Source organism: Coregonus lavaretus (assembly GCF_964263955.1).
Source record: "Coregonus lavaretus genome assembly, chromosome: 12".
Classification (NCBI taxonomy): Eukaryota; Metazoa; Chordata; class Actinopteri; order Salmoniformes; family Salmonidae; genus Coregonus; species Coregonus lavaretus.
The window spans coordinates 51086879-51111538 of NC_139999.1; the positions used below are offsets into that span (position 1 = coordinate 51086879).

Consider the following 24660-nt stretch of genomic DNA (forward strand, 5'->3'; position numbering starts at 1 on the left):
GTCATTGTCCCATTGGAAGCTGAACCTTCGCCCCAGTCTGAGGTCCTGAGCCCTCTGGAGCAGGTTTTCATCAAGGATCTCTCTGTACTTTGCTCCGTTCATCTTTCCCTCGATCCTGACTAGTCTCTCAGTCCCTGCCGCTGAAAAACATCCCCACATGCTGCCACCCCCATGCTTTACTGTAGGGATGGTGCCAGGTTTCTTCAAGACGAGACGTTTGGCATTCAGGCCAAATAGTTCAATCTTGGTTTCATCAGACCAGAGAATCTTGTGTTAAGTGCCTTTTGGCAAACTCCAAGTAGGCTGTCATGTGCCTTTTACTGAGGAGTGGCTTCCGTCTGGCCACTCTACCATAAAGGCCTGAATGGTGGAGTGCTGCAGAGATGGTTGTCCTTCTGGAAGATTCTCCCATCTCCACAGAGGAAATCTGGAGCTCTGTCAGAGTGACCATCGGGTTCTTGGTCAAATCCCTGACCAAGGCCCTTCTCCCCCATTTGCTCAGTTTGGTCCGGCGGCCAGCTCTAGGAAGAGTCTTGGTGGTTCCAAACTTCTTCAATTTAAGAATGATGGAGGCCACTGTGTTCTTGGGGACCTTCAATGCTGCAGAAATGTTTTGGTACCCTTCCCCAGATCTGTGCCTCGACATAATCCTATCTCGGAGCTCTATGGATAATTCCTTCAACTCAACGGCTTGGTTTTTGCTCTGACATGCACTGTCAACTGTGGGAACTTATATAGACAGGTGTGTGCCTTTCCAAATCATGTCCAATCAATTGAATTTACCACAGGTAGACTCCAATCAAGTTGTAGAAACATCTCAAAGATGATCAATGGAAACAGGATGCACCGGAGCTCAATTTCGAGTCTCATAGCAAAGGGTTTGAATACTTATGTAAATAAGGTATTTCTGATTTTTATTTTTAATACATTTGATAAAATTGATAAAAACCTGTTTTCACTTTGTCATAATGGGGTATTGTGTGTAGATTGATGAGGAAAACAATTAATTTAATCAATTTTAGAATAAGGCTGTAATGTAACAAAATGTGGAAAAAGTCAAGGGGTCTGAATACTTTCCGAATGCACTGTATATATCTGTATATCTATATATGCTTCTGCACACTACATGTTTGTCTTCTCCTCTATGAAATCATACCCTGTCTCAGAGATGGCCACATGCTTTGACACCTGAGGACCAGACAGTGTTACCATCGGTGCATTTTTCCTGCATTTCCAGGCCAACGTTAGTGTTCCATTCATCTTATTCAGTACCTCTGGAGAATGACAACTGAAGAACCCATAGTACTGAGGTTCATACTGTTGCAAAAAAGTTAGCATAAAAAATATATATAGTATATATCATTTCCACTAGGACTGGGTTTTATGAGGTGAATCGATGGCATTCGTTTCAAAATATCATTGCAAAGAAATTATATGTTTTTGTGAAATTCAGAACTTTTTGAAACCGATGTGACAATTTACCTTATGAAGGCCCTACAGTACTGGTTCTTCAGTAATCATTCTCTTGAGATACTGCATGTTACCTGTTCTGTCTATAATTGCAAATAATTACTTATTCTTCCAAGGGCATATATACCTTGAACATAAATATAAAAGCAACATGCAACAATTTCAAAGGTTTTACTGAGTTACAGTTCATAAAAGGAAATCAGTCAATTTAAATGAATTCATTAGGCCCTAATCTATGGATTTCACATGACTGGGAATAGAGATATGCATCTGTTGGTTAGTATCAGTCAGTATCTGATGTGACCACCATTTGCGTCATGGAGTGCGACACATCTCCTTCACATAGAGTTGATCAGGCTATTGATTGTGGCATGTGGCCTCTCCTCTTCAATTGCTGTGCGAAGTTGCTGGATATTGGCGGGAACTGGAGCATGCTGTCGTATACGTCGATCCAGAGCATCCCAAACATGCTCAATGGGTGACATGTCTGGTGAGTATTCAGGCCATGGAAGAACTGGGACATTTTCAGCTTCCAGGAATTGTGTACAGATCCTTGGGAACATGGGGCTGTGCATTATCATGCTGAAACATGAGGTGATGGCGGCGGATGAATGGCACGACAATGGGCCTCAGGATCTCGTCATCGCTGTGCATTCAAATTGCCATAGATAAAATGCAGTTGTGTTCGTTGTCCGTAGCTTATGCCTGCCCATACCATAACCCCACCGCCACCATGGGGCACTCTGTTCACAACATTGACATCAGCAAACCGCTCGCCCACATGACGCCATACACGCTGTCTGCCATCTCCCGATACAATTGAAACCGGGATTAATCCGTGAAGAGCACACTTCTCCAGCGTGCCAGTGGCCATCGAAAGTGAGCATTTGCCCACTGAAGTCAGTTACGACGCTGAGCTGCAGTCAGGTCAAGACCCTGGTGAGGAAGACGCAGATGAGCTTCCCTGAGACGGTTTCTGACAGTTTGTGCAAACCCACAGTTTCATCAGATGTCTGGGTGGCTGGTCTCAGACGATCCCGCAGGTAAAGAAGCCGGATGTGGAGTTCCTGGGCTGGCGTGGTTACACGTGGTCTGCGGTTGTGAGGCCATTTGGACATACTGCCAAATTCTCTAAAACGGCATTGGTAGAGAAATTAACATTGGCAGAGAAATTAACATTAATTAATCTGGCAACCTCTCTGGTGGACATTCCTGCAGTCAGCATGCCAACTGCACGCTCCCTCAAAACTCGAGACATATGTGGCATTGTGTTGTGTGACAAAACTGCACATTTTAGAGTGGCCTTTTATTGTCCCCAGCACAAGGTGCACCTGTGTAATGAGCATGCTGTTTAATCAGTTTATTGATATGCCACACCTGTCAGGTGGATGGATTATCTTGGCAAAGGAGAAATGCTCACTAACAGGGATGTGCACAGAATTTCAGAGAAATAAGCTTTTTGTGCGTATGGAACATTTCTGGGATCTTTTATTTCAGCTCATGAAACATGGGACCAACACTTTACATATTGCATTTATATTTTTGTTCAGTATATGTTCATACAGTACAACATACTGTATAAGATCAATATATAAAAAGTCCTTTCACTCACCTCCCTCCACTCCTTTGTCCCGATGCCTTGAACGTACAACACTACAACTGTGGAGGGAGAAAAGGAGAGGGAAAGAAAGGGAAAGAGAGGGAAAGAGAGGGGGAAGAAACAATAGGGAAAAGACAAATTATTAATAATGAATAACTAATAACTAACAACCCGAATGCTTCATTAACATTCCTGCATTAGATACAGTATGTCTTTGCCAATTCAACTGATATCTTTTCATTTATTTGAATAGGGACAGATAGGGACAGATACAATTCAAACATTGATGCATTGAATTGCTTTGCATTGCACCCCATTGACACAGATGCATTGCACCATAATCTTGCGAGAATATTTCCAGAATTATATTATGCTCAGGTCCTATAGGGTGCTAAGAGAGGCCATGTTTTCATGGCCATGCTTCAATAGCCACCCAAGGTCTGCATAGCTTTCAGACTGTCAGACACATTCACACATATGCTATTAATACACACAGACAGTTGTGGAAAAAGTACCCAATTGTCATACTTGAGTAAAAGTAAAGACACCTTAATAGAAAATGACTCAAGTAAAAGTGAAAATCACCCGGTAAAATACTATTTGAGTAAAAATCTAAAAGTATTTGGTTTTAAATATACTTAGGTATCAAAAGTAAATGTAATTGCTCAAATATACTTAAGTATCAAAAGTAAAAGTATAAATCATTTCAAATTCCATATATTAAGAAAACCAGACGGCACAATCTTCTTGTTTTTATTTATTTACGGATAGCCAGGGGCACACTCCAGCACTCAATTTACAAGCATTTATGTTTAGTAAGTCTGCCAGATCAGAGGCAGTAGGGATGACCATGGATGTTCTCTTGATAAGTGTGTGAATTTGGACCATTTTCCTGTCCTGCTAAACATTCAAAATGTAATGAGTACTTTTGGGTGTCAGGGAAAATGTATGGAGTAAAAAGTACATTATCTTCTTTAGGAATGTAGTGAAGTAAAATATAAATAGTAAAGTACAGATACCCAAAAAAACGAATTTAAGTAAAGAATATACAAGCATAGACTACTGTCAAAGTGTGACAAACAGATGGTCCTTATTCAATACAACTTTACTTATCTCCTCAGGGGCATTGCCCTTGCAATATGGTTAGCATAACTCAGAAAGCACAGACTTTGAGATGACCTCAACGCTATACTGAACCCAGGTCTGATATGAAGATATCTTATCCAACACTGGACAGCTACTCTGAACAATATAACAAATGGATTCCCAACCTCTCCTCCATCCTCCTTTCTTCAAGATTGGGAACGTTTACAGTGCACCTCCTAAGTGGCGATAAAGGGCTAGACTTCATTAGCATTCCTGCCTCTACCTCCTCCTTCTTCTCCTACTCCTTCATTTCCCCCTCCTCTGCTTTTCCTCCTTCTCCTCTTCTCTGTGCCACCCTGGCACCACACGCCATCACACCACATCAAACACGTCGCATACAGAAACCAATCAGCATAATGCCACCACCGTGGGACCAGCCAGCCGTGAAGACCCAGCCCTGCGCATCCAATCCTCTCCGCTCCCTTCTTCAAAGGAAAAGAGAGAAGAAGAAGGAGGAGGAGGAGGAAAAACAGGGTCAAACTAAATTAATAAATACCGAGATGGATGAGAAAGGAGTAGGGGAAGGTGGGACGAAGGGGGGGAAGGAGGGAAAGAAAACACTTGGGTCGGGAGTTTGGGGACAGCTAAGTGAGTTCAAGAGAGAGATTGGAGCCTTCATGGAGAGTGACTGGCCAGTTGAGAGAGAGAGAGGGATGGAGTGAGGGAGAGAGGTATGGAAGGAGAGATAGAGAGGGATGGATGCAGGGTGGTGGGAGAGGGGGTCCTGAAACATTTAAGGATTCCAATTGAGTGTGTTGTCCAATAAGGGTGGGTGGGCATCTGATGGGTTGTCTTTTCAGGAGATCTGTCACCTGGTCAGTACAACCATCCAGACATCCCTAGGGCCCCTAGGATAGACACTTCTAAGGAAAGGAGGGAACCATCAAGACCCAAAGGTAAGCACTTCTGAGGGGATGAGGGTACAGTCAACCATCAAGCACTTCAATCATTAGTGGTCGTCTATAGCCCAGTTGGTAGAGTATGGCGCTTGCAACGCCAGCATTGCGGGTTCGATTCCCGCAGGGCCCACCCATACGACAATTGTATGTATGCCCTACTGTAAGTTGCTTTGGATAAAAGCGTTAGCTAATGGCATTTATTATTATTTATTTTAAGATGTTCCCTAACTAGTCCTAAGGAGATGAGGGCATAGACAACCCTTTTGATGGAGGGATGAGGGGTGGAAATAAAGTCCAAACGAAGATAGAATGGGTTGACCTCTTAAAGACAGATCCTCAAATCACTGAATGAAAACACAGGTCTGCCATAGCGTTACACAACTTGATCTCACAAGAAAAAGGTTACGCACTGTATAGTATTACACTGAGCTACAACATGCCAAAAACATAGGGTCAATCCAAATCAGCTAGTGTTAAAAGAGCACAAGGCTGCCGCTACACTTTCCTTTCTCAGCATCTCACAGTGCTATATGATAGCCATCGACCCCACTCTGGCTTCAATTGAACTCTGGTTCAATGGTCTCGCGTGATAGAACGGACCAAAGGGGACATGAAAGGCCAGGCTACCCCAGGACCACTGAGCTTCCACCTTTACAGTGTCCCACCCTGGGTTTGAAGTCAAGGACCCCTCTGTATCCAATCATTATATTCGCTCTCCTACACACGTGCACGCACAAACGCGCACACCGTCTTTTCTAAAGAGAAGGAGTTCAAGTCACTAATCCATCTGACCAGCAGGGCTCTCCCTCCGAAAGAGCAGGGGGCAGGACAGCACCATCAATAAACGATGTGTGGTTGTGTGTGTGTGTGTGTGAGAGTCAGGGCCTGCATTATGGGCGGACCTTAGGGGGCCTGGCCCGCCCTCCCGTAAGTCCTTGCCCGTCCAAATAAAATATGTAAATATTGATAATTTATTTGACCGAGATGAGCGCCGACAGAAAGACGCATCAATCTCAGATAAAGCATCCGAGCGAGCGAAAGATGGCATGTCATACTATTTCTGGCCAGACAGAATCAGATACATGGGCTACATATAGTAATTGGAATTATTTTGGACAAACGTGTGACGGTAACTTACTTTTTGAAAAGGCGCCGCATCCAATAGGCTATAAGCTACGCTTGCCCTAAAGTAAATTGAAATAAAATTATACATGTACTCTTGTCTATACAGAAATAAATAAAATCATTCAAAATGTTGAGACAAAAACAAGGGGAGGGGATTGTGGCGAAGATATATACACTCCAGAATGCATGCACTCAGCTCTCCAGAATGCTCTCTGCTGTCTCCCGCCAATTCTTGTGCATTCATTGTTTCATTGTGTGAATGTTTTTCCCTTTGATTGTTTATTTTGATCAATATTTCATTACACATGTCAAGAGTAATAAATGCTGTCATTTGGTTACATTAATTCCTGTTAATGCATGTATTAATTACAGTCATTTACCGTTCCTCATTCTCCGAGTGGAAACATTGTTTGCAGAGTTCACAACCTGCTACACTTGTGAGAAACAAGCTTTGGTTTATTTCATAACCATCATAGTTTTGTAAAAATGTTCATTGGCTTTTGTTTAGAGTGCTCCATGTGAGCAATGAGTATGTGTCTGGTTTCTCTGTCCTGTTAATGTTGAGGGAGTGAATGCGCCTGAGCACGCATAGAAGTACCAGGCTGTCTGAGGATGTTTGATTTTTGATTGTCTTAACTCACCATGTCCACCACTAATAAGCTGAGCTTCCCAGTCATTTTTTCTTCACCTCACATAAGTCAACAAAGTCTGTTTTTTTAACATCCATTCCTTATGACAGTATTTGAAAAATCTTTCCAACACTCTCCACCTCGATAATCACTACGCCTTGGTGTGAAAGAGCAAAATATAATGATCCCATATATAGAGTGGAAACCTGAACACTTTTCCCTTTTGCAAAAACAGCTGTCTGTCCCGAGCTCACTGGCACAGAAACTCTGAGGGCTCAGAATAGGCTAGTTGGTACAATGTTGCAAGCTCACTTGCAACAGCTTTAGCAGGACCCAGTTGATTGATTTGATACAATGTTGCACTTCACTAGCAATAACTGAAGTCGAGACAGATAGAAAGGGAGACAGACAGGCGGAGTAGAGAGATGAATGCGATTGAAAGAACCTGGATATTTTCTTCTGCTTTTATTTGTCGGCTTTATGTATTTATACTTAGTTGACAATGGACAATGGGCTACTGCTGCATTGGCCTATAGGCTGTCTCAGAGTTCCATGCGCTCATTTCTTTAGCCGCCAATGGATCACGTCGTATCAATGTGTCCATATGGCAGAGGCTGGTGCTCTGGCATTAGTTGAATTTTAACTTTTAGATTTGTATCATTTAAATTGTGATTTTTACGATTAACCAAGTGATGATTTTGATAAACAAAAACGTTATTATTGAAATGAAACTGTTCCACAAAAATGTGCATATAAAATCTAAACTGGCACGCAGATTGGTAGAAATGGTAGGATAAATTGTAAGCTTCCCAAACATAAAACTCACACGCCACCTATGAAGTGATTTATTTGACAATCAGATGAACACATCATGACTGGTTGTGTTCATGCCGCATTAAAAGGTGATAGATTTTTACAGTTAAATTAGGTGTCTTTACTATAAATACCCATAAAGAAAGTGAAAGAAACATGCCCCCCTATTGAAATCAAATGCCCGTCCAACAGATTCGTTCTGGCGCCGTGTGTGTGAGTGTGAGTGTGTGTATATAACCATGGCCAGAGTCAACATTCATCAAGGAAATCACTCCAGGGCTTTACGTATTGAGCTACCTATATCAGGGACACAGACACTATTGAGATTGAATTACAAATCAAACAAATCAAATGATATTTGTCACATGCGCCGAATACAACAGATGTAGACCTTACCGTGAAATGCTTCCTTACAAGCCCTTAACCAACAATGCAGTTAACAAAATAGAGTTAATTAAATGTTTACTAAATAAACTGAAGTAGAAAAAAAAACACAATTAAATAACAATAATGAGGCTATATACAGGGGGTATATGGGGGGGGGTCAATGCAAATAGTCTGGGTGGCCATTTGATTAATTGTTCAGCAGTCTTATGGCTTGGGGGTAGAAGCTGTTAAGGAGCCTTTTGGACCTAGACTTGGCGCTCCGGTACCGCTTGCCGTGCCGTAGCAGAGAGAACAATCTATGACTTGGATGACTGGAGTCTTTGACAATGTTTTGGGCCTTCCTCTGACACCTCCTAGTATATACAGTGCTATGAAAAAGTATTTGCCCCCTTTCTAATTTTCTCTACTTTTGCATATTTGTGATACTGAATGTTATCAGATCTTCAACCAAAACCTAATATTAGATAAAGGGAACATAAGTGAACAAATAACACAACAATGACATATTTATTTCATAAACAAAGTTATGCAACACCCAATTCCCCTGTGTGAAAAAGTAATTGCCCGCTTACACTCAATAACTGGTTGTGCCACCTTTAGCTGCAATGACTCCAACCAAATGCTTCCTGTAGTTGTTGATCAGTCTCTCACGTCGCTGTGGAGGAATTTTGGCCCACTCTTCCATGCAGAACTGCTTTAACTCAGTGACGTGTGGGTTTTCACGCATGAACTGCTCTTTTCAAGTCCTGCCACAACATCTCAATTGGGATTAGGTCTGGACTTTGACTAGGCCATTCCAAAACTTCCAATTTGTTGCTTTTTAGCTATTTTCATGTAGACTTGATTGTGTGTTTTGGATCATTGTCTTGCTGCATGACCCAGCTGCGCTTCAGCTTCAGCTCACAGACGGATGGTCTGACATTCTCCTGTAGAATTCTCTGATACAGAGCAGAATTCATGGTTCCTTCTATTAAGGCAAGTCGTCCAGGTCCTGAGGCAGCAAAGCATCCCCAAACCATCACACCACCACCACCATGCTTGACCTTTGGTATGATGTTCTTACTGTGGAATGCAGAGTTTGGTTTTCGCCAGGCATTACTGTAACCATGTCGTCCAAAAAGTATTGATGATCATCCAGGTGCTTTTTGGCAAATTTGAGTCAACTTTTTGGACGAGATGGGTCCCATTATGCCTGGCGAAAACCAAATACTGATGTAGAGCTGGGTGATATGGACAGTTAAAAATGTAACCGTCATATCGCGATAAATATAACTATTTTACACAATAACAACAAATACAACGTTACTTTACATTAGTGGCAGGGCTATAGAGTACTTTTTTCCAGTGCCAAGTAAGACAACTGAGATTGTAGCCTACGATTCAAAAAGTAAGCTATTTCATCTAACATATCCAGGAAATGCATGATTGATATTTTGATCCTGTCAAAATAGGATGCAGAATGCTGAGATTTATTTTGGGAGATTTATTGTTGGCTCTTCAGAGAATTTGTCGACATCTTTGTGCATATTGGCCTTTAGCAGGGTTCCCCAAATGGTGGCTTTTATTTGGCCCCCCAAGTTTTCTGAGCACATTTTTTTATTATTGTTTATTGTTGGACATAAAATACTGTTAAAAACACCAGGAAATCAGTTTCAAGTGATTTAAATGTTGTAAATCTGTTCCGAAGTTTTCCCATGCATAATAGAGAGACGTGATCGTATGTACGTACAGTGAGGGAAAAAAGTATTTGATCCCCTGCTGATTTTGTACGTTTGCCCACCGACAAAGACATGATCAGTCTATAATTTTAATGTTAGGTTTATTTGAACAGTGAGAGACTGAATAACAACAAAAAAATCCAGAAAAACACATGTCAATAATGTTATTAATTGATTTGCATTTTAATGAGGGAAATAAGTATTTGACACGTCTGCAAAACATGACTTAGTACTTGGTGGCAAAACCCTTGTTGACAATCACAGAGGTCAGACGTTTCTTGTAGTTGGCCACCAGGTTTGCACACATCTCAGGAGGGATTTTGTCCCACTCCTCTTTGCAGATCTTCTCCAAGTCATTAAGGTTTCGAGGCTGACGTTTGGCAACTCGAACCTTCAGCTCCCTCCACAGATTTTCGATGGGATTAAGGTCTGGAGACTGGCTATGCCACTCCAGGACCTTAATGTGCTTCTTTTTGAGCCACTCCTTTGTTGCCTTGGCCGTGTGTTTTGGGTCATTGTCATGCTGGAATACCCATCCATGACCCATTTTCAATGCCCTGGCTGAGGGAAGGAGGTTCTCACCCAAGATTTGACGGTACATGGCCCCGTCCATCGTCCCTTTGATGCGGTGAAGTTGTCCTGTCCCCTTAGCAGAAAAACACCCCCAAAGCATAATGTTTCCACCTCCATGTTTGATGGTGGGGATGGTGTTCTTGGAGTCATAGGCAGCATTCCTCCTCCTCCAAACACGGCGAGTTGAGTTGATGCCAAAGAGCTCCATTTTGGTCTCATCTGACCACAACACTTTCACCCAGTTCTCCTCTGAATCATTCAGATGTTCATTGGCAAACTTCAGACGGGCCTGTATATGTGCTTTCTTGAGCAGGGGGACCTTGCGGGCGCTGCAGGATTTCAGTCCTTCACGGCGTAGTGTGTTACCAATTGTTTTCTTGGTGACTATGGTCCCAGCTGCCTTGAGATCATTGACAAGATCCTCCCGTGTAGTTCTGGGCTGATTCCTCACCGTTCTCATGATCATTGCAACTCCACGAGGTGAGATCTTGCATGGAGCCCCAGGCCGAAGGAGATTGACAGGTCTTTTGTGTTTCTTCAATTTGCGAATAATCGCACCAACTGTTGTCACCTTCTCACCAAGCTGCTTGGCGATGGTCTTGTAGCCCATTCCAGCCTTGTGTAGGTCTACAATCTTGTCCCTGACATCCTTGGAGAGCTCTTTGGTCTTGGCCATGGTGGAGAGTTTGGAATCTGATTGATTGATTGCTTCTGTGGACAGGTGTCTTTTATAAAGGTAACAAGCTGAGATTAGGAGCACTCCCTTTAAGAGTGTGCTCCTAATCTCAGCTCGTTACCTAAATAAAAGACACCTGGGAGCCAGAAATCTTTCTGATTGAGAGGGGGTCAAAAACGTATTTCCCTCATTAAAATGCAAATCAATTTATAACATTTTTTACGTGCGTAAACTTCAGTTAGTGCTAAATACGGCCACTAGAATCTTGACTAGAACCAAAAAAATATATAATTTTACTCCAGTGCTAGCCTCTCTACACTGGATTTCTGTTAAGGCTGGGGCTGATTTCAAGGTTTTACTGCTAACCTACAAAGCATTACATGGGCTTGCTCCTACCTATCTCTCTGATTTGGTCCTGCCATACATACCTACACGTACGCTACGGTCACAAGACGCAGGCCTCCTTATTGTCCCTAGAATTTCTAAGCAAACAGCTGGAGGCAGGGCTTTCTCCTATAGATCTCCATTTTTATGGAATGGCCTGCCTATCCATGTGAGAGACGCAGACTCAGTCTCGACCTTTAAGTTTACTGAAGACTCATCTCTTCAGTAGGTACTATGATTGAGTGTAGTCTGGCCCAGGGGTGCGAAGGTGAACGGCAAGGCACTGGCGCGTCGAACTGCCCTTGCTGTCTCTGCCTGGCCGGCTCCCCTCTCTCCACTGGGATTCTCTGCCTCTGACCCTATTACGGGGGCTGAGTCACTGGCTTACTAGTGCTCTTCCATGTTGTCCCTAGGAGGGGTGCGTCACTTGAGTGGGTTGAGTCACTGACATGATCTTCCTGTCCGGTTTTGCACCCCCTCGTGCTCGTGCGGTGGAGGAGATCTTCGTGGGCTATACTCAGCCTTGGCTCAGGGTAGTAAGTTGGTGGTCTGTTGATATCCCTCTAGTAGTGTGGGGGCTGTGCTTTGGCAAAGTGGCTGGGGTTATACCCCCCCCGCAATAGGGGGGCTAAGGTCAGTCTGTGTTATATCTGGTGTAATTCTCCTGTCTTATCTGGTGTCCTGTGTGAATTTAAGTATGCTCCCTCTAATTCTCTCTCTCTCTCCCTCCCCTCCTGGAGGACCTGAGCCCTAGGATCATGCCTCAGGACTACCTGGCCTGATGACTCCTGGCTGTCCCCAGTCCACCTGGTCGTGCTGCTGCTCCAGTTTCAACTGTTCTTCCTGCGGCTATGGAAACCTGACCTGTTCACCGGACGTGCTACCTTGTCCCGGACCTGCTGTTTTCGACTCTCTCCCTTTCTACCGCACCTACTGTATCAACCCCTACAAAAAATGTCAGTTAATTAGAATCCACTTAATAATTCACATTTCCTGTTGCTGCAGGATTATTTTCCTGTTGTAGCCAACTGGCTCAAATTAAGATCCTACATCTGTATTCCATATATAGTGCACTATTTTTGACCAGAGCCCTATGGGCCCTGCTCATTAGTAGTGCACTATAAAGGGAATAGGGCAGAGTGCAAATTACGGGGGGCCCAGGGGGGTCTCAGACCCCCTGAATGAGACATGAGCCCCCCTAAATGCAAAAAGTCAAACTTTGGTGGGGATCTCTAGATTATGCTAATTTTGCCATACTCCTATTTGTTTAAAATGCAATTTGTACTGCTACAGTGGTACATATTAAAATAAAAGTTGATTCCAAATTAAACGAACACCCCCCACCTCTGTGTCATGGCTTAAACCATTTTTTCCCCTTCATATGGCTGCACTCGTCATCCCAGGACAGCCCTGTATCTCACGCTCTTTTCAGGTGTCCCAACTTTTCTTTCTACAAGAAAGTTCCTTTTGTCAGCAGACAATCAATTAATTCAGGCTACAAGAGTGTAGACCTAGTGACAATCGTCGAATGTCATTACACTTTTTGGTGTTTTGTAACAGTCTCTTTCCATTCATCAAATGGAGCAAAGTGCACTGTTTGGACGCTGGAATTATTTTGGAGTGGACGAACATGCGCAGGTAGCCTACTTTTTGAAGTGATTTGTTTGACAATAAGACGAAAACATCTCGACTGGTTGTGTTCATGCCAAATGAAAGGTAATACAAAATATTTTACCGTTAAATGGCATGTCTTTACTATTAGGCCCATAGGAGCTCCCATGAAAAAAATATAGACCCCTGAATGTCGCACTCTGGAACAGGTTGTCATTTGGGAGGCAGCCATAGTGATCTATTGTAGAGCTCCGACCAAAGTTCAATGGGAAATTCTTTCTAGCGATATTGCATGTCGTCCGACCACAGAGATCTGAGGGTATACCATCTGTCCACAAAGAGCGACTCACTATCAAACACCAAACAAACTCCTATCCACTCACACTGACACTGATACACACACACAGACACACACACACACACACACACACACACTCACACATCAAACAAACAGAGGCCCAGTGACACAAAACATCAGACAAAAGCCTCCACATAAACACACACACACTCCTGGGCCATAGTAAATTAAAGGACAAGCGGCCCAAAGCGCTTCTCTCTTATTCACCCTGTTGTCGCCCAACGATTCTTCTTCCTGAAGGTTATTTCCTCAAAATGGGCAAATTTCATTTGTGCTGCTGCAACCCTTAAAATACACTGAACAAAAATGTAAATGCAACATGTAAAGTGTTGGTCCCATGTTTCATGAGCTGATTTCCCATGACTGAAATAAAACATCCCAGAAATGTTCCATACGCACAAAAAGTTCTCTCTCAAATTATAGATTTTTTTAAATCTCAAATCTTGGGCACAAATTTGTTTAAACCCCTGTTAGTGAGCATTTCTCCTTTACCAAGATAATCCATCCACTTGACAGGTGTGGCATATCAAGAAGCTGATTAAACAGCATGATCATTACACAGGTGCACCTTGTGCTGGGGACAATAAAAGGAAAAGGCCACTCTAAAATGTGCAGTTTTGCCACAGATGTCTCAAGTTTTGAGGGAGCGTGCAATTGGCATGCTGACTGTACGAATGTCCACCAGAGCTGTTCCCAGAGAATTGAATGTTTCTCTACCATAAGCCACCTGCAACGTTGTTTTAGAGAATTTGGCAGTACCTCCAAACGGCCTCACAACCCGCAGACCACATGTAGCCACGCCAGCCCAGGACCTCCACATCTGGCTTCTTCACCTGCGGGATCGTCTGAGACCAGCCACCCAGACATCTGACGAAACTGTGTGTTTGCACAAGCGAAGAATTTCTGCACAAACTGTCAGAAACCGTCTGCCTATTGGCTACTTAGCTTATTCAAGCCTGTCTCCAAATACAACACTGCCCCTTTAAGACGAAGAAAAGCTCTTTACCTGACTCGCTATCAAAGATGTCTAGAAATGTACACGTTTTGTGCTCTTGCATGAAGCAATCTCTCCCCCATTGCTGACTACAAATTATCTATAACTGGGCTAATAACTCACTAACTAGCAAAGGATATGAACAAATGTGCACACGCGGCTACATGCAGCTCTCGCTTTGATCTCAAAACAAGCACATCTACTCACGACCACTCATGCTGTTAACAGTTCAGTTCAAAGTGAATGGCACAGATCCAAATATGGCAATGGTCTATTTGCAACTCTGATTGGTATGCCGCACCGGTCATCGATCACAATTCCCACAGTAAAGGGAAACGTTGACAGTGTTAACTAAGGAGGAGAACTCTAGAAAATGGAGTAAAGTTCAATCTCGTGCTTCTCTGCACGGGCTGATATTTCTTCTGCGCAGCAGTCCCGGGGGAGCTGCGCACCCGCGCACGCACGCAGCTTAGAGGGAACATTGGTCTTGACCTGACTGCAGTTTGGCTTCGTAACTGACTTCAGTAGGTAAATGCTCACCTTCAATGGCCACTGGCACACGGGAGATCAGTGTGTTCTTCACGGTTTTAACTGTACCGGGCAGATGGCAGACAGCGTGTATGGTGTCGTGTTGGCTAGCGGTTTGCTGATGTCAAAGTTGTGAAGAGAGTGCCCCATGGTGGTGGTGGGGTTATGGTATGGGCAGGCATAAGCTACGGACAATGAATACAATTGCATTTTATCCATGGCCTATTGAATGTACAGAGATACCGTGACGAGATCCTGAGGTCCATTATCGTGCCATACATCCACTGCCATCACCTCATGTTTCAGCATGATAATGCACAACACCATGTCGCAAGGATCTGTGCATAATGCCTGGAAGCTGAAAATCTCCCAGTTCTTCCATTGTGTTTTGTTTCATGTCTGTACTTGCTTCTTGTCTCCCAGCGTCTGTCCTCACACATAGACTGCATACTCACCAGACATGTTACCCATTGAGCATGTTTGGGATGCTTTGGATCGACGTGTACGACAGCGTGTTCCAGTTCCAGCCAATATCCAGCAACTTCGCACTGCCATTTAAGAGTGGGACAACACCCCACAGGCCACAATCAACGGCCTGATCAACTCTATGCGAAGAAGATGTGTCGCGCTGCATGAGGCAAATGTTGGTCACACCAGATACGGACTGGTTTTCTGATCCACAGCCCTACCTTTTTTTAAAGGTATCTGTGACCAACAGATGCATATCTGTATTCCCAGTCATGTGAAATCCATAGATTAGGGTCTAATTTATTTATTTAAATTGACTGATTTCCTTATATGAACTGCAACTCAGTAGAATCTTTGAAATTGTTGATTGTTGCGTTTATATTTTTGTTCAGTGTAGATAAGGGACCTCAATAGCTTGGAGAATATACTGTACGCTGAAGCCTGTGCACCTGACATTGCCTGACACGTCTACTCTACATGTGTCAGTCATGTACACTACCGTTCAAAAGTTTGGGGTCACTTAGAAATTTCATTTTTTTCTAAAGAAAAGCAATTTTTTCGTCCATTTAAAATAACATCAAATTGATCAGAAATACAGTGTAGACATTGTTAATGTTGTAAATGGCTATTGTAGCTGGAAACGGCTGATTTTTTATGGAATATCTACAGTACATAGGCGTACAGAGGCCCATTATCAGCAACCATCAGTCCTGTGTTCCAATGGCACGTTGTGTTTGCTAATCCAAGTTTATCCTTTTAAAAGGCTAATTGATCATTAGAAAACCCTTTTGCAAATATGTTAGCACAGCTGAAAAAATAAAACACACATCACGACAAGAGCGACACCACAACACTACATAAAAAGGGACCTAAGACAACAATACAACATGGCAGCAACACAACATAACACAACATGGTAGAAACACAACATGGCAGCAGCACAACATGGCAGCAGCACAAACATGGTACAAACATTGTTAGGCACAGACAACAGCACGAAGTGCAAAAAGGTAGAGACAACAATACGTCACACGAAGCAGCCATACGTGTCAGAAAGAGTGTCCATGATTGAGTCTTTGAATGTAGGGATGGAGATAAAACTTTCTTGTTTGATGTTTTTTTGCAGCTCATTCCAGTCGCTTGCAGCAGCGAACTGAAAAGAGAAGCGACCCAGGGATGTGTGTGCTTTGGGGACTTTTAACAGAATGTGACTGGCAGAAGGGGTGTTGTATGTGGTGGATGAGGGTAGCAATAGGTATCTCAGATAGGGGAGAGTGAGGCCTAAGAGGGTTTTATAAATAAGCATCAACCAGTGGGTCTTGCGTCGGGTATACAGAGATGACCAGTTTACAGAGGAGTATAGAGTGCAGTGATGTGTCCTATAAGGAGCATTGGTGGAAAATCTGATGGCCGAATGGTAAAGAACATCTAGCTGCTCGAGAGCACCCTTACCTGCCAATCTATAAATTACGTCTCTGTAATCTAGCATGGGTAGGATGGTCCTCTGAATCAGGGTTAGTTTGGCAGTTGGGGTGAAAGAGGCATTCCCTTTCTCCATATGAAGTTTCTAGCCAGTCAAATAGGAATCCTGACTTAATGAAGTAGTTTTTAAAGAGCTCAGCCATATGCTCCTTGTCAGTAACAACCACATCATCAACATTAAGGGACATGGGCAGCTGTGAGGAGGAGGGTTTATTCTCCAGGTCTTTCACTGTTTTCCAGAACTTCTTGGGGTTAGACCCACAGAGAGAGAACTGCTCCTTAAAGTAACTAACTTTGGCCTTCAGGATAGCCTGAGTGCACTTATTTCTCTTTTGCCTGAACGACAGCCCGTCAGCCTGAGTATTTGTGTGCCGAGCCTTTCACCAAATGGTGTTCTTGAGGTGGAGTAACTCTGCCAGATCACAGTTGAACCAGGGGCTGAACCTGTTTTTAATTGTCATTTTCTTTATGGGGGCATGCTTGTTAACAATACCACTAAAAATAAGGTGCAAGCTTCTTCGAAGGAGGGGATAAAGCTGATTCTATACCATTCATGAAGGAAGGCTTGCTCATTCGAGTTTTTCAGCAAGCGTCTATGACAAATCAGGACAGGTCGTTTAACTGAGCAGCCATTACGAACACAGGCCATAAAACAGTGTTCACTAAGGTCATTACAGAAAACACCAGACAGATACCTATCAGGATTATTTGTGAGGATAACATCAAGGAGAGTAGCCTTTTCTGGGTGTTTGTGGTCATACCTTTTGGGATTGGTAATGATCTGAGAGAGATTTAGGGAGTCCCATTGTTTTAAGACTTGGTCAGGTTGTTTTAAGCATGTCCCAGTTTAGGTCACCTAGCAGGACAAATCCAGACTTAGTGTAAGGGGCCAGGACAGAGCTTAGGGCAGGTAGGGTACAGGCCGGTGCTGATGGTGGACGATAACACCCAGCAACAGTCAACAAAGAGCTATTTGAAAGCTTAATGCTTAAAACCAGCAAATCAAATTGTTTAGGGACAGACTTGGTGGGGACAACTGAGCACTGAAGGTGTTCCTTGTTAAAGACTGCCAGTCCACCACCTTTGGAAGATCTGTCTTGCCGAAAAAGGTTATAACCAAAAGGTTAACATCAGTGTTCAGAACACTGTTTCTTAACCATGTCTCAGTAATGACCAACCCATCTGGATTGGAGCGGTGAACCAACACTTTCAATTGATACATTTTAGGTAATAAGCTTCTAGTGTTAACGTGCAAAAAACCTAGGCTTTTATGAGAGCAGAAATCAGTGAAGCATAAATCATCAGAGCACAAGTCAGAATTGGGGCTAGCAACAGCAGATTGTACATGCACATTTCCAGATATCATCAGCAGTAATACAACCAGGACGCGGCAGATTTTTTATGACATTTAAATGTGCATCAGATGGCAACAAGATCATATTGTACAGCAATTTCATCAGGTAACATGAATGCAAAGCCGGCGAGAGGTGGTTAGAATAGGATGGGAAGCCAAGAGCCTGTGTAACCAAAATGTTATCATGTTGAATTCAGTCTGTAACACAACAAAATGTGGAATAAGTCAAGGGGTATGAATACTTTCTCAAGGCACTGTAGTATGAGAATTTAAAAACGACTTGCGGGCAGTGGGTTCAGAACAACAACTAAAAACAATGTATATATGTACCACCACCGAAAAGGGCACTTTGGAGACTGGAAGGGCAAAGGGGCATGTGCTCTGCACAGGTAGAGCCCTATTTGTGCACGTACCTGCATGTTGGTATTTGGAGTACTATGGAATCCCTTCAATTTTCTACTTTGAGAATTGGAATTGGAACAATAGAATGTAATGTATATGTTATACATGCAATGCAGATAATTGAATGGCAATATGTTATAAGCAGGGTTGGGGACAATTCCATTTCAATTCCAGTCAATTCAGGAAGTACACTGAAATTCCAATTCTCTTCAATGCTGTTCAATTAGGAAAATTTTGAATTGAATTTGATATACATTCTGACATTACATTTTTCATTGAAATGGAATTGACCCCAACCCTGGTTATAAGCTTTTCATAATAACTTGTAAGTGCTTACAAGAAAGGCTTTGCAACAATTATAAAATATGCATCACATACCAGGGTCTGATTTGGAGAAGTTGTCCATATCCAGCAGGTTCCTGTTTGAATGAAAGAGAGGGTGGGAAGTTAGAAATGACACAAAACAAGATAACAAACTGAGCTTCATACTAGCCTGAGTGCCAGATCTGTTTGTGCTGTCTTGCCTATCAGTCTCTCATCATACAGTACATGGATAACACAGTGAATAGCAGATGTAGACCTTACTTAAATGAAGTTATTTGTTAAATTAAATAACCACAATTGAATCTCCCACTCCTGTGTGAGACCTGTAACTGCCTGTATAGAGAGTGCTGCCATTTTAAACTGAAGACTAGGATGACAGGGAAGGAAGGGGGGGATATAACACCTCTCTAGGGGTGGGGTCCTCCAGTGGCTTTAGACTCAGAGGGAGCTGTGTGTCTCAGGCTGGTGAGGTGTAGCTGGTAGCTGCTGGTGAATGAAGGGGGATTTGCTCTGCTTTTCTTCGGTATAGCCTTACTGGTCATCTTGTTTAGTTTCAATGGCCATTGTGTCAACTTGTCAAAAGGCTTTGTCTCATTTTCCTTTTCAACCTTCCACAGCACTTGATAAATGTATAGTTACAGTTTATGGAAGCATATGGCTGGCAAATTAAAATGCTAATTGAATTATGAGTTTAAAGTTTTATTAGTCGTATGTACGGGATACACATGGTATACACCGTTGAATGAAATGCTTACTTGCAGGTTCTTTCTCGATAATGCAACAACAAAAATAAATAATAAAAGATAAGAATACGAACATAAAGTAAATGGCTCAATAGAATGTAATTAAGCAATAAGGGCCGAGGGATGGTGGTATATGGCCAATATACCACGGCTAAGGACTGTTGTTATGCACGACGCAACGCAGAGTGCCTGGATACAGCCCTTAGCCATAACAAACATAATTAGAACAGTAGAAACAACTGTTTTGCCAATCAGCATTCAGGGCTTGAACCACCCAGTTTATAATAAACATTTTAGCATAAGTATAATACAGGAAGGCACAATTTATAGTTCAATATTTACACGTTTTTGGGAAGGGTGGATTGGAATGCAAGTGTTTAAATTGTGCAGTATTTAGTAAACATAAGAAGAGTCTGGAAGCAGCAGTTGAGATGTGTGTAGCATGAATGTATGTATGTGTGTGTGTGTGTGTGTGTGTGTGTGTGTGTGTGTGTGTGTGTGTGTGTGTGTGTGTGTGTGTGTGTGTGTGTGTGTGTGTGTGTGTGTGTGTGGTTGTGTGTGGTTGTGTGTATGAGTGAGTGCATGTGTGCTAAGGTGCGGAGAATCAGAGCAGGTGGTCTGTCCAGTTAAAGTGTTCAGCAGTCTGATGGCTTGTAGATAGAAACTGTCTCTGAGCCTGTTGGTATCAGACCTCATATTCCGATTTCGTTGGCCCGACGGTAAGGGTGTGAACAGCTCATGGCTGTTGTGTGTGGTGTCCTTGATGATGCTGCGAGCCTTTCTCAGGAATCGTTTCAAGTACAGTGAGGGAAAAAAGTATTTGATCCCCTGCTGATTTTGTACATTTGCCCACAGACAAAGAAATGATCAGTCTATCATTTTAATGGTAGGTTTATTTGAACAGTGAGAGACAGAATAACAACCAAAAAATAAAATAAAAACGCATATCAAAAATGTTATAAATTGATTTGCATTTTATTGAGGGAAATAAGTATTTGACCCCCTCTCAATCAGAAAGATTTCTGGCTCCCAGGTGTCTTTTATACAGGTAACGAGCTGAGATTAGGAGCACACTCTTAAAGGGAGTGTATAAAAGACACCTGTCCACAGAAGTCTCCACCATGGCCAATACCAAAGAGCTCTCCAAGGATGTCAGGGACAAGATTGTAGACCTACACAAGGCTGGAATGGGCTACAAGACCATCGCCAAGCAGCTTGGTGAGAAGGTGACAACAGTTGGTGCGATTATTTGCAAATGGAAGAAACACAAAATAACTGTCAATCTCCCTCGGCCTGGGGCTCCATGCAAGATCTCACCTCGTGGAGGAATCAGCCCAGAACTACACGGGAGGATCTTGTCAATGATCTCCAGGCAGCTGGGACCATAGTCACCAAGAAAACAATTGGTAACACACTATGCCGTGAAGGACTGAAATCCTGCAGCGGCCGCAAGGTCCCCCTGCTCAAGAAAGCACATATACAGGCCCGTCTGAAGTTTGCCAATGAACATCTGAATGATTCAGAGGAGAACTGGGTGAAAGTGTTGTGGTCAGATGAGACCAAAATGGAGCTCTTTGGCATCAACTCAACTCGCCGTGTTTGGAGGAGGAGGAATGCTGCCTATGACCCCAAGAACACCATCCCCACCGTCAAACATGGAGGTGGAAACATTATGCTTTGGGGGTGTTTTTCTGCTAAGGGGTCAGGACAACTTCACCGCATCAAAAGGGACGATGGACGGGGGGCCATGTACCGTCAAATCTTGGGTGAGAACCTCCTTCCCTCAGCCAGGGCATTGAAAATGGGTCGTGGATGGGTATTTAAGCATGACAATGACCCAAAACACACGGCCAAGGCAACAAAGGAGTGGCTCAAGAAGAAGCACATTAAGGTCCTGGAGTGGTCTAGCCAGTCTCCAGACCTTAATCCCATAGAAAATCTGTGGAGGGAGCTGAAGGTTCGAGTTGCCAAACGTCAGCCTCAAAACCTTAATGACTTGGAGAAGATATGCAAAGAGGAGTGGGACAAAATCCCTCCTGAGATGTGTGCAAACCTGGTGGCCAACTACAAGAAACGTCTGACCTCTGTGATTGCCAACAAGGGTTTTGCCACCAAGTACTAAGTCATGTTTTGCAGAGGGTGTCACGATCGTTTAAAGATTGGTCGAACCAAGGCGCAGCGTGATAAGCGTACATATTTATTGAAGTACTGAACACGACAAAACAACAAACAAACGATACGTGAAGTCTTGAGGTTACACAAAACAAACCTATACGGAACAAGATCCCACAACTAACTTGTGCCAACAGGCTGCCTAAGTATGGTCCCCAATCAGAGACAACGAGCTACAGCTGCCTCTGATTGGGAACCACCCTGGCCAACATAGATCTAAACGATCTAGAAGCTAAACATAGAAAAACATAACATAGAAACTACACACCTGGCTCAACATTTAAGAGTCCCCAGAGCCAGGGCGTGACAGTACCCCCCCAAAGGTGCGGACTCCGACCGCGCAACCTAAACATAACAGGGTAGGGGCCGGGTGGGCATTCCGCCTCGGAGGCGGATTCGGCTCCGGGCGTGACCACCACCTATCCTCCGCCTCCCTGTTGCGCCCCTGGTCTGGTCTGGACCTCGGCGCGCTGCTTCCCCTCTCCTTCCTCCCACGACGTACCAAGTCCTGTCTGGACCCTGGTGTGGGAGACCCCGAACCTGGAGAGGGGCTGACGTCTGGGTCTGGACTGGCACCGCTGACTGGAGCTGGACCCGACGACGGTGGATCGAACTGCACAGACTCCGGACTGGAGCCGCTGACCGGAGCTGGACTGGGCACCGGTGGAGCGGACTTCTCTGGCTCCGGAGTGGAGCGGCTGACCGGAGCTGGACTGGACCCCGGTGGAGCGGATTGCTCTGGCTCCGGAGTGGATCCGCTGACTGGAGTTGGACCGGACCCCGGTGGAGCGGATTGCTCTGGCTCCGGACTGGACACACGCACCACTGGCTTGGTGCGGGGAGCAGGAACGGGCCGGACCGGGCTGACGACGCGCACCATAGGCTTGGTGCGGGGAGCAGGAACGGGCCGTACCGGACTGGCGACGCGCACCACTGACTTGGTGCGATGGACAGGAACAGGCCGGGCTGGACTGGGAACACGCACCCCTGGCTTGGTGCGGGGAGCAGGAACGGGCCGGGCCGGACTGGGAACACGCACCACTGGCTTGGTGCGGGGAGCCGGAACGGGCCGGGCCGGACTGTGGAGGCGGACTGGAGGTCTGGAGCGGAGAGCTGACACAACACGTCCTGGCTGAATGCCTACTTCCACACAATATGTGTGAGGCATCAGCACAGGACGTACGGGGCTGTGCACTCGTACTGGCGATACAGCACGTAGCACCGGCGCAGGATATACGGGACCGAGGAGGCGTACTGGAGACCACGAGCGTTGAGCCGGCACACCCCGTCCTGGCTGAATGCCCATCTTCGCACGACACGTGCGTGGTGCTAGCACAGGACGTACAGAACTGTGCCGGAACACTCGCGGCACAGTACGTGGCTCCGCATAACACGGAGCCTGCCCAGTCACACGCTTCCTAGCATGAGTACGGGGAGTTGGCTCTGCTCTAACACTAGGCTCCGCCAATTTTTTCTTGGGGCTGTCTCTCGGGCTTCCTCCTCGGCCGGCACCTTCTGCGTTGCCGCTGCTCCTCTCTATAGCGCGCCTCCACAGTCTCCTCCCAAGGACGGCGATCCATTCCGGCCTGAATCTCCTCCCAAGTCCAGGATCCCATCCCGTCCAGGATCTCCTCACAGGTCCAGGCTGTCTGTTCCTGGACACGCTGCTTGGTCCTCATTTGGTGGGATCTTCTGTCAAGATCGTTTAAAGATTGGTCGAACCAAGACGCAGCGTGATAAGCGTACATATTTATTGAAGTACTGAACACGACAAAACAACAAACAAACGATACGTGAAGTCTTGAGGTTACACAAAACAAACCTATACGGAACAAGATCCCACAACTAACTGGTGCCAACAGGCTGCCTAAGTATGGTCCCCAATCAGAGACAACGAGCTACAGCTGCCTCTGATTGGGAACCACCCTGGCCAACATAGATCTAAATGATCTAGAAGCTAAACATAGAAAAACACAATATAGAAACTACACACCTGGCTCAACATTTAAGAGTCCCCATAGCCAGGGCGTGACAGAGGGGTCAAATACTTATTTATCTTATTAAAATGCAAATCAATTTAGAACATTTTTGACATGCGTTTTTCTGGATTTTTTGTTTGTTATTCTGTCTCTCACTGTTCAAATAAACCTACCATTAAAATTATAGACTGATCATTTATTTGTCAGTGGGCAAACGTACAAAATCAGCAGGGGATCAAATACTTTTTTCCCTCACTGTAGATGTCCTGGATGGGTGGGTGCACGGTCCCAGTGATGTACTGGGCCACCCGCTGGAGGGCCTTGTGGTTGTGGACGGAGCAATTCCCGTACCAGGCTGCGATGCAACCGGTCAGCACGCTCTCAATGGTGCAGCGGTAGTATTTGGAGAGGACCCGGGGTAGCATGCCGAAATTCTTCAGCCGCTTGACAAGAGTGGTGGTGTTGATCCATGTCAAGTCCTCAGTGATGTGGAGGCCGAGGAACTTTAAACTGCTGACTCTCTCTACTGCAGTCCCGTTGATGTGGATCGGGGCATTTTCCCTCCTCTGCTTCCTGAAGTCAACAATCAACTCCTTTGTTTTGCTGACATTGAGGGAGAGGTTGTTGTCCTGGCACCACAATACCAGTTCACTTACCTCCTCCCTATAGGCTGACTTGTTGTTGTTGGTTATCAGGCCTAGAACCGTGCTGTCGTCAGCAAATTTGATGATGGAGTTGGTGTCGTGCAAAACCACGCAGTCGTGAGTGAACAGGGAGTACAGCAGAGGGCTGAGGACACACCCCTGGGGTGCCCTGTGTTAAGAG

General features: G+C 44.5%; 1 protein-coding gene across 1 annotated transcript in view; it reads right to left on the reverse strand.

The window, feature by feature from the left end:
• The window catches only part of LOC311138270 (copine-9-like), a gene marked incomplete at both ends in the record, with an annotated part of 142723 nt that overhangs the window by 96846 nt on the left and 21217 nt on the right, over window positions 1-24660 (reverse strand). Inside the window, 2 exons of the mRNA XM_084172953.1 lie at window positions 3083-3129; window positions 18996-19036. Of these exons, the coding sequence (XP_084029079.1) occupies window positions 3083-3129; window positions 18996-19036 (88 nt within the window). The remainder of the gene's footprint in view (window positions 1-3082; window positions 3130-18995; window positions 19037-24660) is intronic.